At 53.8% G+C, this 15388-nt stretch overlaps 1 protein-coding gene across 6 annotated transcripts in view; it reads left to right on the top strand.

Annotated features, from left to right (window-relative positions):
* DGKZ (diacylglycerol kinase zeta) overlaps positions 1 to 15388 on the top strand; it is a 36148-nt gene that overhangs the window by 1895 nt on the left and 18865 nt on the right. For 2 of the 6 annotated variants that reach the window (XM_064288211.1, XM_064288210.1), the window contains exon 1: positions 664 to 824. The exons of 2 other annotated variants lie outside the window; for them this stretch is intronic. In XM_064288211.1, the coding sequence (XP_064144281.1) occupies positions 664 to 824 (161 nt within the window). Of the gene's footprint in view, positions 1 to 663; positions 825 to 12425; positions 12493 to 14061; positions 14181 to 15388 lie in introns of those variants that run through there. 2 more of the 6 variants (XM_064288212.1, XM_064288208.1) reach the window with 2 other exon arrangements.

Here is a 15388-nt window from a genome sequence, read left to right as displayed (position 1 = left end):
TGTGAGAGCCAAGGGAATAAGAGTGGAGATGGTGCGTGGTTGCGAGTAGGCACAGGGTGTGTGAGAGGTATATATTCCACGTGGATGAGGAAGGGAAGGTGTTGACTGCCGCCTTCGCAGGTGTACACTTGTAAGAATCTAGGTTGTTTGGTGGGGGAAGGCTAAGGGGAGAGACGACGGTGTGTGTCTAGGTGCAGGCGGTGTGAGTGTGTCAGGACAGGGCGAATCTTTCCGACCCGGTAGACCACTTGCAGGGCTGGGGAGGCGGGGTCTAAGTGGCTCCGCCTCCTGGTAAGTGCCGCCCGCCAGGTCGCCTCAGTGGGTTGCGGCTAGGCCGGCGACCGGCAGAGGGCGCCGCGGGCCCGGTACCGCCGAGCAGCCGAGGGGGCGTGCTCGGCGGCGGGCAGGCAGCGGCCCGGCCAGCTATGCGGGGTCCTGCGGCCGCGACTGGCGGCACTTCCTGGAGCCGCGGCAGCCGCTTCCCGGGCACCTGGGCGTGGGGCGCGGGGGCGTGCGGCACGGGGCAGGCGGGGCAGGCGGGGCAGGCGGAGCCAGCGCGCGCCATGGCCGCGGCGGGCGGTGCGGAGCCGGCGTGCTGAGCCCGGCCACCGGCCCGGCATGGGCGTCTCCCGCAGGCCCGCCGCCGGCCGGGGCTAGGGCCGGATGGAGCCGCGGGACGGCAGCCCCGAGGCCCGGAGCAGCGACTCCGAGTCGGCCTCCGCCTCGTCCAGCGGCTCCGAGCGCGACACCGGCCCCGAGCCGGCCAGGGCGCCGCGGCGCCTCAGCAAGCGGCGCTTCCCGGGGCTGCGGCTCTTCGGGCACAGGTGAGCGGGGCGGCAGAGGGGCGGGCGCCGGCAGATACCACACCTGGCACGGGGGCACTCCTCGGCCACCGGCGGCGCGGACCATCTCGGTACTGACACTCAGTGGGATCAGTTCCAAGCCCGCGTGCATCAGTGGTCGGGCCTCCTCGGAACTGGCACCAATCGGGGTTTGCCCCCCGGGCACCGGCGGCACGGGCTACCTTGGTGTTGGCACCGCGTGGGGTCACCCCCCGACTCCAGGTACCTGCGGTACCTGTCACTTCCTCGGTACTGGCACTGAGTGGGGGCCATTCCCTGGCACTGGCAGTTTAGCGCGGCTCAGTCTCTGGTATGGAAGCAGGGTCAGCCCCCACCCTCCAATAGGGAGCCAGAGTCCCCCTGGTACTAGCAGGCAGGGCCCCCATTACTGGCCACTTACCCTTTTTCCTTGGCACTAATAGAACAGAGCCTCTCTGTGCTTCTTGGCACCATCGAGATGGGGGTCAGCCACCCCCTGGGTGTCTGGTCCCTGGTTGCCTACCACCGCTGCATGGCGTCCTCAGAACATGGCCCCATTGGTACTGTCACGACACATGGCCATCGCAGAGCACTGGTCACTGATTTAATTGCTCCACGTTTTAAGCCTCTCCTTGGAGGCGGAGTACCTGCGCCTGATCACCTGCTCTACCTTGCTCTGAATTGGTGGGGAAACCCAAATCTCTACCTCTGCTGTGCATTCAGGATCTCTCCTCCCACCCCCTCCAGCCCTTGCCAGAAAAGGGATGGGGTGGGCTGAAGTCTGGGCTGGCTGTTAAAGCTCCATCTTGCCCCCTCCTCCAGAACTCCAAATGTCACCATCTTGTGCCTGTGACAGGGCTTTGACTAGGACGTTGGTGAGGAACTGGGGGAAGGGTATGGAAAGATTGAGTGCAGGCAGCTCACAGCATGTGCAACATGTCTTGGCCAGGAGCCACTCCTGCCCATGCAGCCTTGGTGTAAGGTAAGAGCAGCGGGGACCCTAGGAGTACCCTATCTGGCTCCCTGGGCATTTTCCTGACTGACTCCAGCCCTTCTCCAAGGAGACTGAGGAGCTTGTAGCCAATCAGCTAAGGACCCAGAGCCACCTCAGACTGGACTCTGACCCGTTGGAGTTTGTCCAAGACCTCCTCTCACTTTTCCTCAGTTTCCCAGGCCTTTTGGCATTTGGCCCCTCAAGCTTTGCTCTGTTCCTTCCTAGGGTAGACTTTACCCACCAATAACATGGGCAGTTTTCTCCTGTTCTGCAGGTTGGTGTATCTGTGGTGCTGACCTATGCCCTCTGCCTGCCTTACCTAAACAGGGCCCTGCTGTTTGCACTTACGCTGTGCCACAGGCACGCCCAGCGATCTGGATGCCTACACTGGCAAAATGGAGCTCCGTGGGCTCTTGTGAAGCCACTTAGACTTTATTGTCACATGAAATGACAGAGAGCTAAGCATTCAGTACCTCTGTTTTGTCACCCACAGCCCCACAAGATGGAACAGTTTACAGCCAGCTCTGCAGGATGTAGCCTCTGGTGTTCACAGGCTCCGGAGGCGGGGGTGGAGGGCTTCACCAAAGGCTTCCTGCCCCTGCCCACAGGGTACCAAGTGTTGGGCTCCTCTGACCTGTGGCTGTGCCCCTTCTGAAGGACACAGGGTTGTGCATGTGGGGATAAGCCTCAGACACATTTAGGAGGGAGAACAAGAAGCAAGAAAACCAGCAGGCACCCTTACATAATTCTCTGATTTAAGCAGGATAGGTGTTATTTTTCCGTTTTTATAGATGAGAAAGACACAGGTCTGAGAGGTAAGTGATTTACCCAGAGTCACATAGCAAGTGAAGGGCGGAGACAGTATTTGAACTCAAGTCAGTCTGATTCCAAAACCCACATCCCTTTCTCTATCCCAGGTTCCCAAACAGTGAGCGCATCACAGTGACCTAGGGAGCCTTAAGACAGATTCCTAGATCATGCCCTTGGCAAGTCAGACTCATCAAATCTGGAGTGGGGCCTGGGCAGTTTTTAAAGCTTCCCAGGTTTTTCTAACGTGCTACCAAGTTTGGGAACCTCTGTGTTACATCACCCTGGAGATGGTGTAAATGATCTGATAGGATGCCTGGTGAGAAGAAGAGTAAACAGCACCTCTGGAAGTGTGTAACCAGGGTCCCCTGTGGCATAACTGTGCTGGGAGCATGGGGACCCAGCACATTTGGGGAACCCAGGAGAATGGGGGAGAGAACAGTGAGGAAGACTCCCCCCTGACAGGCCTGGAGTTCAGAGGGTCAGATATCCACTGGGACTGGCCCCCTCCCCTTACTTAATTTGACTGGGGAGGTGAGCAGGCATTTGGTTTAGTGCACTCGCTCTGGGCTCTGCCCCCTTTAATGCTGCTTATTTGTCCTACCACCTTTACTAGCTGATAGCCAGCCTCAGGTCAAAACCCTCAGTGCTCCAGCTGAAACCCACCCTTCATCTTTTTCCCAGTTCCCATGCTCATTCTTAACCTAGCTCCTGCTTGGCAGTGGGGTCACGGGTGCCAGACCACCTCCTCTGCCCTCTCAATTGGTGGGGAAGACCCCCAACCTCTCTGTCTGCTAGGCAGTCAGGATCTCGCCCCCCACCCCTTACATGCCTCTAGCTTTGGGGCTGAGGGGCCTGATGAGTGAATGGACAGGGCCTAGAAGGGAGTGTCAAGGATAACAAGTGGATGGGTGGTGGCTGCTGAGGCTGCACTGAGAACTCTACATTTGGTTCTTGGCTCAGAGGGAGAGTTCCAGGATCAATTCGCAATGTCTGCTCTGGACTTGGCAGGGAGTGGTGATGGCACATGGGCCACATGTTGCCATCCCTGGTGTGGTCGGGTAGAATGGTCTCCGGATGGCAGCTTCTTTGGCATCTTCCTTCAAGAGGCTTTTCCTTAAAACCCACCTTAGCCCCCCTACAACTGGCTTTGAATCTGGGGAACAGTGCCATCTTCATTTTTGTAGCCCCATGAGACACAAGGCTGAGCCATGATCCTCCCAGCTCTGGATTCTTCCACCCCCAACTCCACCCCACCCCACCTCTCCTTGCTGGGAACCATCAGCCCCCTCACTGAGAAGGAGAAGGAAGAGGAGGCATAGACTCTGTCTGAATCCTCAGGGCATCCTGTTTCCCTCTGCCAGGAGCCAAGGAGGGCGGGAGCTGTGCATTTAGATCCTACAGGCCTACGGCTGGTCATTCAGAAATGGGCAGGAAGTTGACTCTGTCGCCTCCTCCTCCAGGGCCACCAGGAGAACCCACCCATCTTCTGTCCTGGCCCTGGCAGCCTGATCCTAGGCAGGTCACACAGCTTGTGGATTAGCTGGTTTTACACCCCAGGGGCATCAGAAATTACCTGGCACCTCACTCTTCTAGACATAAGGAGCCTTGGCCTCCAGAGCCCCTCGGAGCCCAAGCAGCTGCTTCACCGTCCCATAGGGCAGGAAGCACACCTGTGGAACAAGTTTGAGACAATAGGTCCCATTTAGAAGTGATACCACATGGCCCCAGTGAGCCCCGTCCCGAAGTTGGCTGGCAGAAGGTGCCAGCAGGGCAGCCTGAGCGGAAGCAGCCAGATTCTGGGTGGTTTTGCAATGAATGGGGAGCGACATGTTGAGGGATGCCTGGAGCTTAGAGGTGGGGAGACACTTTCTGTGGCGCCAGGGTGTCTAGGAACAAAAGGAGCTTCTTTGCTTACCTGAAGCTAGTACTGGGCCTCCAGTGAGCCCTGTGGGAGTGGCCCAGGTGGCCAGGGGAGGAGGGGACAAGCCAGAGTCCCTGAGTTCCAGCCACGGTGGGAAGAAAAAGGGCCCCGGTGCCTGAGCCGGGCATCAGTTCACCTCATCGTGGACTTCCATGCGAGGTCACGTGCCAGAGGGCGTAGGGCTGGCCAGGGTCAGAGAAGTAGGGTAGGATTCATGTAGTCTTCCTCCTCTACCACCACACATACATACACTTAGACACACACACTCACGCTGGCCTCTAGTTTACAGGTCAGGGCTGGGGATGGGCAATTCTTGTCATTTTTCTTTTCATGCTGTATCCCGAAAAGTTCAAATCCCGGGATGTGGAACTGCCTAGGACTCTGAATTGACACAAGAGAGCATGAGATTGGGGTTCCTCTCAGGCATGGACAGGGAAAGGACAGAGTGAGTCATCTCCAGTCGGGCTTGCTGGGGGCAAGCAAATGATACAAGCTTTCACTTCTCGGCTTCCTGGAGGGCTCTCCAGAATTCACCAGTCACCCCCAGCAGAGGAGGGGCTGGGTGGGCAGGTTAAGCCCTGACACTTGGGGCTAGACTGGTCCCTAGGTCTGTATCCCTTGCAACTGGTCAAGGGCAGGAGAGTTCCAGGACCTAGAATCTGATCAGGGAACCTGTCCTGCAGTATCACTAGAGCGGCACAAGGGGGCGGCAGCTCCCATTGTGGATTGGGCAGTGGGAGAGGAGGCTCTCCCTGCTAGCCCACTTACACCAACGACCTGCTTTGGGCCGACACACAGACACCTCCTGTGGGTCACTTACCTCACACTCTGCCTGGAGCCAATAAGAATGCAGCAGAAGGCAGGTAGGACAGGAACTTCCACAGCACCTGGCCCAACCCCTTCCTGCCAGAATTGAGGCCCAGTGTAGCGACCTTAAGGTGCCCTGGTGGTGCAGTGGTTAAGTGCTCAGCTGCTAATCGAAAAGTCAGTAGTTTGAACCCACCAGCCGCTCCACAGGAAAAAGATGTGCAGTCTACTTCTGTAAGGATTACAGCCATGGAAACCCTATGGGGCATTCCTGCTTTGTCCTATAGGGTCACTATGAGTTGGAATTGACTTGACGGCAGTGGGTTGGGTGGTGGTCTTGATTCAGCCAAGGTCTCACAGCCAGCTAGGGGCTGTCCAGAACCTGAACCCAGGCCCCCCAGTTCCCAGGGCCATGTTAATTTGTGCCACATCATGAGACCCCAAAACCTTCCCTGCTTCCTGAGAGAGCCTTGTCTGGCACCTTCCAGCCTGCCCCCCACCTCCCTTCGCCCCTGTCTCCCCTTGTTCCTCTGCCTCCTCCTGGAGGCTGCTGCTTCCACCTGAGCATTCTTCTCAGTCAATGGAGTGGGGGAGGCACAAGAAGGGCGAGCTGCTGTACTGTGTCCAGGCTTCCCGCTTCCCTTTTTTGTGATTGAGATTAGCAGGAGTGTCCCTCTGGGTGGTACTGAGCAGTCACTTGTGTCCCTGGGCTGCCTCCTCTGTGTTCCATGTGTGGGGTCCTAATACTCTTGGGGTGTCAGCCCAGCCCACCCCCCCCCCCATGGTTCTCAGCACAGGCTCTGACTGGCACACAGGTCACAGGTGGGAGCAGGGTAGGCCCCAAATGCCCTTGGGGAGCTGCCATTCTGCCTTCTTTCCTCCTTGTCCCCTTCCTTGGCTGAGATACTAGAGAGGCCTGGTTAGGGTATGAGAACAAGGACTCTGCCCCAGGTAGGGCTGAGGAGATGTGCACTCCCTGCTTCCAGGTGAGTGATTTTCTAGCTCATTTTTCTCTGACAATTAACAGTTGACCAAAACCAAAAACCAAACCCATTGTCGTTGAGTCAATTCTGACTCACAGCAACCCTATAGGGCAGAGTAGAACTGCGCCTATAGGGTTTCCAAGGAACAGCTGGTGGATTCGAACTGCTGATCTTTTGGTTAGCTGCTGAACGCTTAACCATTGTACCACCAAGGCTCCTAACAGTTGACGGAAGCTTCTAAATCCATCAATTTTATGTTATCCTTACAGCAACCTTATAGTTAGTGTTAGTCCCGTTTTACAGGTGAAGAAACCAAGGCCTAGAGAGGTCAGGGGCCTTGCCTAGGATCACACAGCTCACACTGGAACCCAAGCCTAAGGATCTTTTCACAACATCAGGCTGCCCTACCTACTAGCACTCTTCGGTTCTTTCCCATCCCCAGACAGGTGGAGCCTAAGAAGGGGGTTTGAGTGTGCTGTGGGGGTGGTTTAGTTAAAGGTCTTTGTCACATGTCGGAGCGGAGTAAGACCCATGAGGTAGTCCGCTCTTGGACCCCAAGGGAGAGCTGCTCCCAGGATCCCTAGCTCCAGGATGTGCAAAGCTGGGCTAGCAGAGACCCTTGGGTAGGAGACGCGGGTTGTTAACAGGTTGTCAGGTGACTGCCTGGTTGAATCTGGGTGGAGGGTAGGTCTTGACCTTGTATTTTGCTTTAAAGGTACAGAGAGCATGGGGTTCAAGGGAAGTGTTCACAGGAGCCCTTGAGATCACCCAGGGGTCAGCGGGTGGTCTGTGGGAAGAGGTGTTTAGCCGGAAAGCACAGTGCTTCAGGCCTCTTTTGTCCCCAGAGCCTGATGGTGTGAAGTAAAGAGGGAGGGCAGGTGGGCCCCAGTGCCCTCACCCTCCACTCCCAGAAAGCTCCTCCCCCTGCTCCTGGCAGAGCGCCCTTTCATCGCTCCCACGTAGAGGCCTCTCCCCTGCCAGCCCGGAGCCTGATCACAGCACATGCCAAAATAGCTGTCTTGGATCCTGGGCTGCCCACGCCCCAGCATCTCGTGGGTTAACAGCTTGCCTGTCTCTCCGCCCCCTTTCCCCAGCTTGCTGACATTTTACAGAGGCGGGGGCGGCTGTGAAAGGGGCAAGCTGGTTCCTGCTCCCCAGCCCACACGGACACCCCGTTGACACAACCTGCTGCCCACCTCTGGAAGGCATCCCTTGGGGGAAGACCTTCCTTCTGGCACCGCAGACATGGCACTCCTGAGAGTGTAAGGGATGCACTCAGGGTTTGATGCCACTGCGGAGACTCACCCTAGATGACCCACAGAAGCCCCACTGAGCTGGTCTCCCCCTGGGATCTTTTTTATTCTTTAAAAACCTCTTTTAAAGTGTGAAATATTTTTCAGATAGAGAAGTACTCTGAATAATGTAACACCACCACTTACCCATTGCCGTCGAGTCGATTCTAACCTATGGTGACCCTATAGGATGGTAGAACTGCCCCAAAGGGCTTCCAAGGCTGTAATCTTTATAGAAGCAGACCGCTGCATCTTTCTCCCAGGCAGCAGCTGGTGGGTTTGAATCACCGACGTTTCGGTTAGCAGCTGAATGCCTAAACACTGTGCCATCAGGACTCCTTTCATCACCACTTAGCTGGGTCAAATCTTAACAGGCTGTATTTGCTTTAGATAAAGATGGGGGTCCCTCTGTCTCCCTTCCGGGGAAAGAGGAAACCACAATCTGATTTTGATGTTTGCTGTTCTCATGCCTGTTTTAAAATGCTTTCTATATGGGTGTGTATCTATAGCAGGATATGCTACTGTTTTGTGTAGCTTTAAATTGGATTTAAGTAGCATACTAAATATATTCTGAACTTGGGTTTTTCCTTCAACCTTGTTTTGAAGATTTAAATCTTGATATCTGAGCCCTGTTGTTGTGTGCCATTGAGTCGATTCCAACTCACAGCGACCCTGAAGGGCAGAGTAGGACTGCCCCATAGGGTTTCCAAAGAGCAGCTGTTGGATTCGAACTGCAGACCTTTTGGTTAGCAGCCAAGCTCTTAACCACTGCACCACCAGGGCTCCTACATGAGCTCCAGTACATACATTTTAGCTGTCGTATAGTATCCTGTTTTCTCACTATGGGGCAGTTTATTTGCCCAGTGTCCTGTTGATGGGCATTTAGGTCGTTTGCAGCTTTCCGCCGTTAAAAGCAATCCTTCGGAGATCGTTCAGGGGCACGGTTCCTTGTGCCTGCTGTCCACCAGTGTTTGATTGTAGGGTGTGTGTATCTTCAATTTGGGTAGATGTTGCCAAATGCACTGCAAAGTACTTGTCATAATTTATAGGCCTCTGGAGTTACTTACTTTGTTTAAACTTTTGATAAACCAGGGAATTGGTTACCATGTATAAAGACTTTCTCTTTCAAGCTTGCTACAGTCTCATGAGGCAGACAGGTGGGTGTTATCCCCATTTGCCAGATGAGGAAATTGAGGCTCAGACAGGTTAATAGATTTCGCTTGAGGGTGTGTAATTGGTTGGAGATAGAACCCCTCGAGACCCTAGAGTCCAAATCCATGGTTTTTTACCTTTGACCCCTGTGACTTCTCAGAGCCATTTTAGGCATAGTTGCTGCTTCAAAGACAGGAAGAACCCCTGTGTGGGGTGTGAGGAGGCCTCCTGGGGAGGGGGCAGGGCCTTGGGAGCTGGTTGCTGACTTGGAGGAGGTCCTATAGGGAATGGGAGGGAGCATCGCGGTCAGAAGTTTCAGAAAAAAAACTTGTTGCCATTGAGTTGATTCTGACTCACAGCGACCCTATAGGACAGAGTAGAACTACCCCACAGGGTTTCTAAGGAGCAAGTGGTGGATTCGAACTGCCGACCTTTTGGTTAGCAGCCGAACTCTTAACCACTGTACCACCAGGGTTCTGAGAGGGTTCAGAGGGAGTTAAATTTTGAATGAGGGGATGAGGGAGCAGTGCTGCTCCCGGCAGCTGGGGAACGGAGCCCACTGCAGACATAGGAGAAAGAAGCCAAGGAGTAGAACTGGTCACAGGAGAAGAGGGATGTGGGGGCCAGCAGGGGGTTTGTAACAAAGGGGGCCCACTGGGAGACATATCAGTGTTCCCATCAGGGATCACTTTCGGTGTGTACCTCTGAGAAGCAGGAGCTTAGCTGTGACCCACAGCTCAGCCACCCAGTGCTGGCAGGAAGGCCTCAGGAGCTGGCCAGCTGCTGGCATGGTGTGCGGCCTCCTGTAGGCTAAGCCAGAACCATTCTTTTTTTCCTCTATTCACTCTTCAAACCACATCAGGCACCTCTGGATCCTGGGAGTACAATTACGAGCAAGACACAGTCCTGGGGGCTCACAGTCTGATGGGGGGATAGCAATTTGTGAATCAGTGCTGATGCCCCAGAATAACCCAGAGGGCCTGGGTGTGGGAGAGCTAACCTCCCAGGAGAGGGGGCTGGGGAGAACTTTCCAGCAGAACCCATGTCTGAGCCAAGTCTTACAAGATGAAGAGAAAAAGATGAGGGAGAATTTACTAAGCAGAAGAGGGAAATGGTGTTTTGGGCAGAGAGACTACCAGGTGGGAAGTGCAGGGCTACAAAAAGGACCCCACAAGAGTTTTACTTGACAGAAGCATCTAGAGGCAGAGTGAGGGGTTGAGAGCATGGACCATGGAGCAGACTTCTGAATTTGAGTCCCAGCTCTGCCACTTATTAGCTGCACGACCTCAGGCAAGTTATGTAATATCTTTGTGACTCAGTTTTTTCATCTGTAAAATGGGAATAATGGTACCAACTCTTCATTTTTATGAGGGTTAAGTGAGTTAACATTTGTAAAACACTTTAAACCATGCCTGGCACAGAGTGAGTGTGTATGTATTAGTAAAATGAAATGTAAAAACTATGGAAGAGAGATGGGAGAGGCATCTGGGAGGCCTATTGAAGGCCAGGCCCAGATCTTTGCATTTCGTCCAGCTGACAGTGGGGAGCCAGGGAGGGGTAAGGGGGTGCTTTACAATGAATTCTGCAGCAGTGGGAGGTGACTTGGACTGGAGGCGTTGAAGGAAGGAGGCAGTCGTTCATTCTACAAACCTTTCTCTAGGGCCTACCAGGGGCCTCAGGACATGAAGAAAGAGACTGGGGGTGTTCCATCAAGGAGCTCAGAGTTAGGGTCCCTGGCTCAGCCCCCAAGCCTCTGAGGCAACCCCTCGTCCCCTACTTGCCCACCACCCACACACTGTGACTTCATGTCACCATATCCTGCTGTTAGGTGTCATAAGGAAGGCCATGGAGAGCATGGAGTGGGCAGTGGCACCTAGCCCCAAAAAGGGCCTCCAGCTGTCCCTCATGGGGCCCCTGGAGAGGAGAGGAAGATAGCTGGTGCGATCTCCTCGAGCCCAACAACAAGAAGTGGCCTGGGCCAGCCTGCTCCTATGGTCAGCCCTTGGGTGCAGTACTTGAGATAGGAAGCCCTTGTCTTCCTTGACGGCTTCGGCCCCTGCCCCTCCAAATTCCCTGTGCATTCCTTTTGTGCTGCTCCTGCAGTGGTAAAGACTGGACTCAATGTCAGGCACTGTGCTGGGTGGACCAGATGCACTAAGCCTGGCCCCACGCCCCCCAGGAGAAGTGTGGATTTGAAAGAATCAGAGGGTCTAAGGGTCCAGCAGCAGAGGAGCCAAATGGGTAGTGTGGGGTTATCAGTGGGTGCGATGCCTTCTTGGCCGGGACAGTTGTGAGCAAGTGGGATTTTGACACGAGGTGGGAAGGGAGTCCCAGCCAGCGTTCTGGGCAGAAGGTAGCCATGTGCAGGGGCACAAGCCATGAGCTCCGCACAGCCAGACTGGAGGACAGCGAACTGATTGGCTTGGTCAGAGCCAAAGGTTTATGGCAAGGCATCATAGGCTAAACTAGTGCCACAACTGCGGAAACCATTTGCCGGGCTGAAGGGCTTGGAATTCACAGTGAACCTGTGGTCCTGGAAGTGCCCTAGATACTTTCAGAGGATTGGTGAGGTTAAAACAGTTTTCACTTACATCATCCTGAGACCAGAAGAACTAGATGGTGCCCGGCCACAACCGATGACTGCCCTGACAGGGAGCACAATAGAGAACCCCTGAGGGAGCAGGAGAGCAGTGGGATGCAGACCCCAAATTCTCATAAAAAGACCAGACTTAATGGTCTGACTGAGACTAGAGGAATCCCGGCGGTCATGGTCCCCAAACCTTCTGTTGGCCCCGGACAGGAACCATTCCCGAAGACAACTCATCAGACATGGAAGGGACTGGACAATGAGTTGGAGAGAGATGCTGATGAGAAGTGAGCTACTTATATCAGGTGGACACTTGAGACTGTGTTGGCATCTCCTGTCTGGAGGGGACATGGGAGGGGAGAGAGGGTTAGAAACTGGCAAAATTGTCATGAAAGGAGAGACTGGAAGGGCTGACTCATTAGGGGGAGAGTAAGTGGGAGTATGGAGTAAGGTGTATATAAGCTTATACGTGACAGATTGTCTTGATTTGTAAATGGTCACTTAAAGCTCAGTAAAAATTACTAAAAAAATTAAAAACAGTTTTCATAACAATAAACCCAAAAACCCATTGCTGTCCAATTGATTCTGATTCATAGTAGCCCTATAGGACAGAGAAGAACTGCCCCATAGGGTTTCCAAGGCTGTAAATCTTTACGGAAGCAGACTGCCACAGCTTTCTCCATGAGATGTTATTTGCCTGTGTTAACGTTTTTGTATTGATGGTGTAAAAATAATGGTGGGTGAAACCGCTGGAACCCTAACACAAAGCAAGGCAGTGGCCCCAGCATGTTGGCAGTCACTGTATTCTTCTCTCCACGCACTTGCACTTGAAAGAAGAAAAGCAGTAAGAATTAACTGTAGAAAGTCGTGATGGCAGAATACTGTGTTTGTAGTAGTCTGTACGAAGACATGTGAATGTCCCCATAAAGGCCTCCTGCTGCAGACTATCTGTGACGGCTGCCTTAAGTAAAAGCCCTGTGCGGTTGTTTGTGTTACAAGCTGTTCTAGCTCCTTTTTTAAATTTTTTTATTTTTAAAGGAACACCATTTTCACTTGCAAGAACACCTGATAGACAAACTATTCAGACCTGGGTATTCGGCAGACGTTTTCTCGGTAATGAATGAGGTGAGCTTGTCACTTCCAAAACTGTCAGTACCAATGATAAAATTTGAGCCTTTGAGCATGAATCTGAATTTTAGAAACCTTGCATTCACTTTCTAGAGCCTGACAGCTTCCCAGGGCTTAAAGACTCTTCTGATGAGATCAGTAGTGGTGCTAGTAGGTGTGATTTTTTGTGTCATAGAATGAAACGTGCCAACATTGGCAGATCTGCCGAACTCTAAGTAAACCGTATTTTCCACTGACCAGTGCTTGATGTTGCAGAATTCAGGGTGCGAGAATGAGCCATGAAAAGTTCCTTGATAGGGTTTCAGAGTCCACATTGCAGCTCAACTTTCAGAAACTACCATTTGTCATATTTTGGTGTAGTTGTAAAAAAGAGCATCCATAATTATCTGAAAAGGCTGTTAAACTGCTTTTCCATTTTCTGACTCCATGTCACTGTGAGGCAGAATTTTTCTTCTCACACTCCAACCAAAACAGCATCTCAGCAGGTTGAATGCAGAAGCAGCTCCGCGAATCCAGATGTCTTCTGTTCAGCCAAACGTTAAAGAGATTTACAGAAACGTGAAACCATGCCACTGTTCTTACTAATCTTTTTTTTTTTTTTTTTAGGAAACATAGTTTATTTTTCATAAAAGTATGTTATGTTCACCTGTAATGGGTTTATTACTGTTTTTAAATGAGTTAATAAATACCTTAAACAGTTCTCAGTTTTAATTTCTCATATGGTAAAATTAGTAGCTATAACCCACAGAAACAAAATCTCCTTAGGGTCTTCAAAAATTTTCAAGAGCATAAAGGGTCGCCATGAGTTGGAACTGACTCGATGGTAAGTGGTTTTTTTTTTTTTTAAATCCAAAGATCCGGAAGTTTGGGAACTGCCATTCTGGACCCTAGGGAGCCATGGCAGGAGTGTGAGTCAGAGAGTAGCATTCCAGGCAGGTGATACACATGTGGCATGAGTCGGGGCAGCTTGGAATGGCCCCCTTGTCAGGGCCGGACAACCCAGGCTCCAGGGTCCCAGCTCAGCCACCTCTGAGCTTGGGCAGTCACAGGCCTCCCCGGGTCAGGTGCCTCATCTGTTCCACCGGAAAGGTAACACTGCCCCCACAGGGAATGATGAGCCTCCCGTCTGATAATGCTTGTGTTGTGAAAAAGTGCTTTGGAGTTGTGAAAACACCCCACCGGTATTTATTTTTGTGGTTGTCTGGAGTCGGTGTGCTTAGCTGTCTCAGATGCTTTCCCGAGACTCTAGGAAATCTGTCCAGAGGACATGAGAGGGCGGCAGGTGGCTGGGCACTGGGCTGCACACCTGGCCTCCACGTCTCCTGCCCTGGACCTTTTGTGGAGGGGAGGCTGTTGCGCTGTCACTTAGCCCAGCTCTGGGGACTTTAGGAACAATCAGAGCTGCTTGTGCCCGCCCACCCGCTGTCTACCCGCTGCAGGGCCTGGAGCCTCCGCTGGGAGAGGAAGTGCAGTTGGTTACCAGCTGGGTTATTTTCATAACGGCTGTCTCAGGCTGGGGGAGGGGGCAGAGGCGCAGCCACCTCAGCTTGCTGCTCTCCAAACTAGGACTTGCTCAGCCAGAGGCCGGCAGCACAATTGGGAGCAGAGCCGGGCTTGCCCACCCTGGGGACCACAGCCCCACCTGCTTGCCCACCTCCTGCGTGCCGCCCTGCCTTCCAGATCAGGTCAAAAGGGGCTCCCCCTCCCTCCCTTCCCTTCTGCTTCCTCCCTCCTGTATCTGCTGGGGTGGGCCTGGGGAGGGGTGGGTCAGGGTAGGCCCAGGAACCACCATCCTTAGGTGAGGGTCTCGCCGTGCCAGGCTTCTGAAGCTGATGGAAAAGGAAAGGGAAAGGACAAGGGGCAGGTCAGGCTCCTGCTCCCAAGCCAGGGAGGTAAACATTAACTGGCCTGGCCACCTCCTCTACCCCCTGCCTAGCCTGACCCTGTGGCCATGGCCCAACCGCCCGCATTGCCCATCTCTGTCCTGTTCTTAGCAGCATCTCTTTAGTGGGTAGATGCCTTGGGGAAGCCGAGACCCTGCCTCAGCGGCCTCCAGGTTGGCCTGGGATCTGCAGGCTTCTCCTGCAGCTGTACCTGCCTCCTCCCGTCCGGCAGGACCCTGGGGCTGTGAGAACAGAGACCCCCGAGATGGCTTCTGGCCAGCATCCTCCTGGGGAGGCAGCTCCAGGCCCTTCCTTTGGGGCTGCCGGAAGAGGCCACCGCCCACCATTCAGTGAGCATAGAGGCAGTGGGACCCTGCCCACAGCAGGGAGAGGGCACTCTGTGGAATCCCTCAGGTTGTCCTGTGCCAGCTCCTCAGGAAGAATCCATGGCCCAGGCCTGGTATCAGGGGAGGTGGGCATTCCTCACACATGAGCAGACAGACACCCAGGTGGCACTGGCTGCAGGCTCTGTTCCTCATGTGGTGGGTGGTGTCCACCCTGGGTGCTCCTGCTTCCCTTTCTTGGTTTCCCACCCCTGCAGTGGGCAGAGACAAACTCCAGGGGATGGCGTGATCCGCATGTGCTGGTGCCTGTGGCAGGTGATAGGCCCTGCCCTGCCCCTGCTCTGCCAGGTACCTTACATCCATCATCTCATCAGAACCCCCCTTATGCCACCCCTCTAAACTAGGTGGTATGATCCCCATTTTGCAGATGAGAAAACTGAGATTTAGGAAGGTTCGCTCATCTGCCCGTGATAACACAATGGTAAATGGCAGATGCAGGATTCCAAAGACCTTGGGCTTTTGCACTTGAAACTAGTATAGCTTGTGAGGGCACTCTGGACCAGGGGGCGAGGGGTCCTGTGCTTCCTGGCTAGTAGCTGACAAAGCTAGGGTACTCATGCCCTCTCGGCTGCCTGCAGCCACACTTGCTATTCTTCTTCAGGAGTG

Source organism: Loxodonta africana, chromosome 7, assembly GCF_030014295.1.
Source record: "Loxodonta africana isolate mLoxAfr1 chromosome 7, mLoxAfr1.hap2, whole genome shotgun sequence".
NCBI lineage: Eukaryota > Metazoa > Chordata > Mammalia > Proboscidea > Elephantidae > Loxodonta > Loxodonta africana.
Note: the sequence above shows the minus strand (reverse complement) of the source record. Positions and strands in the feature narration are given on the sequence as shown.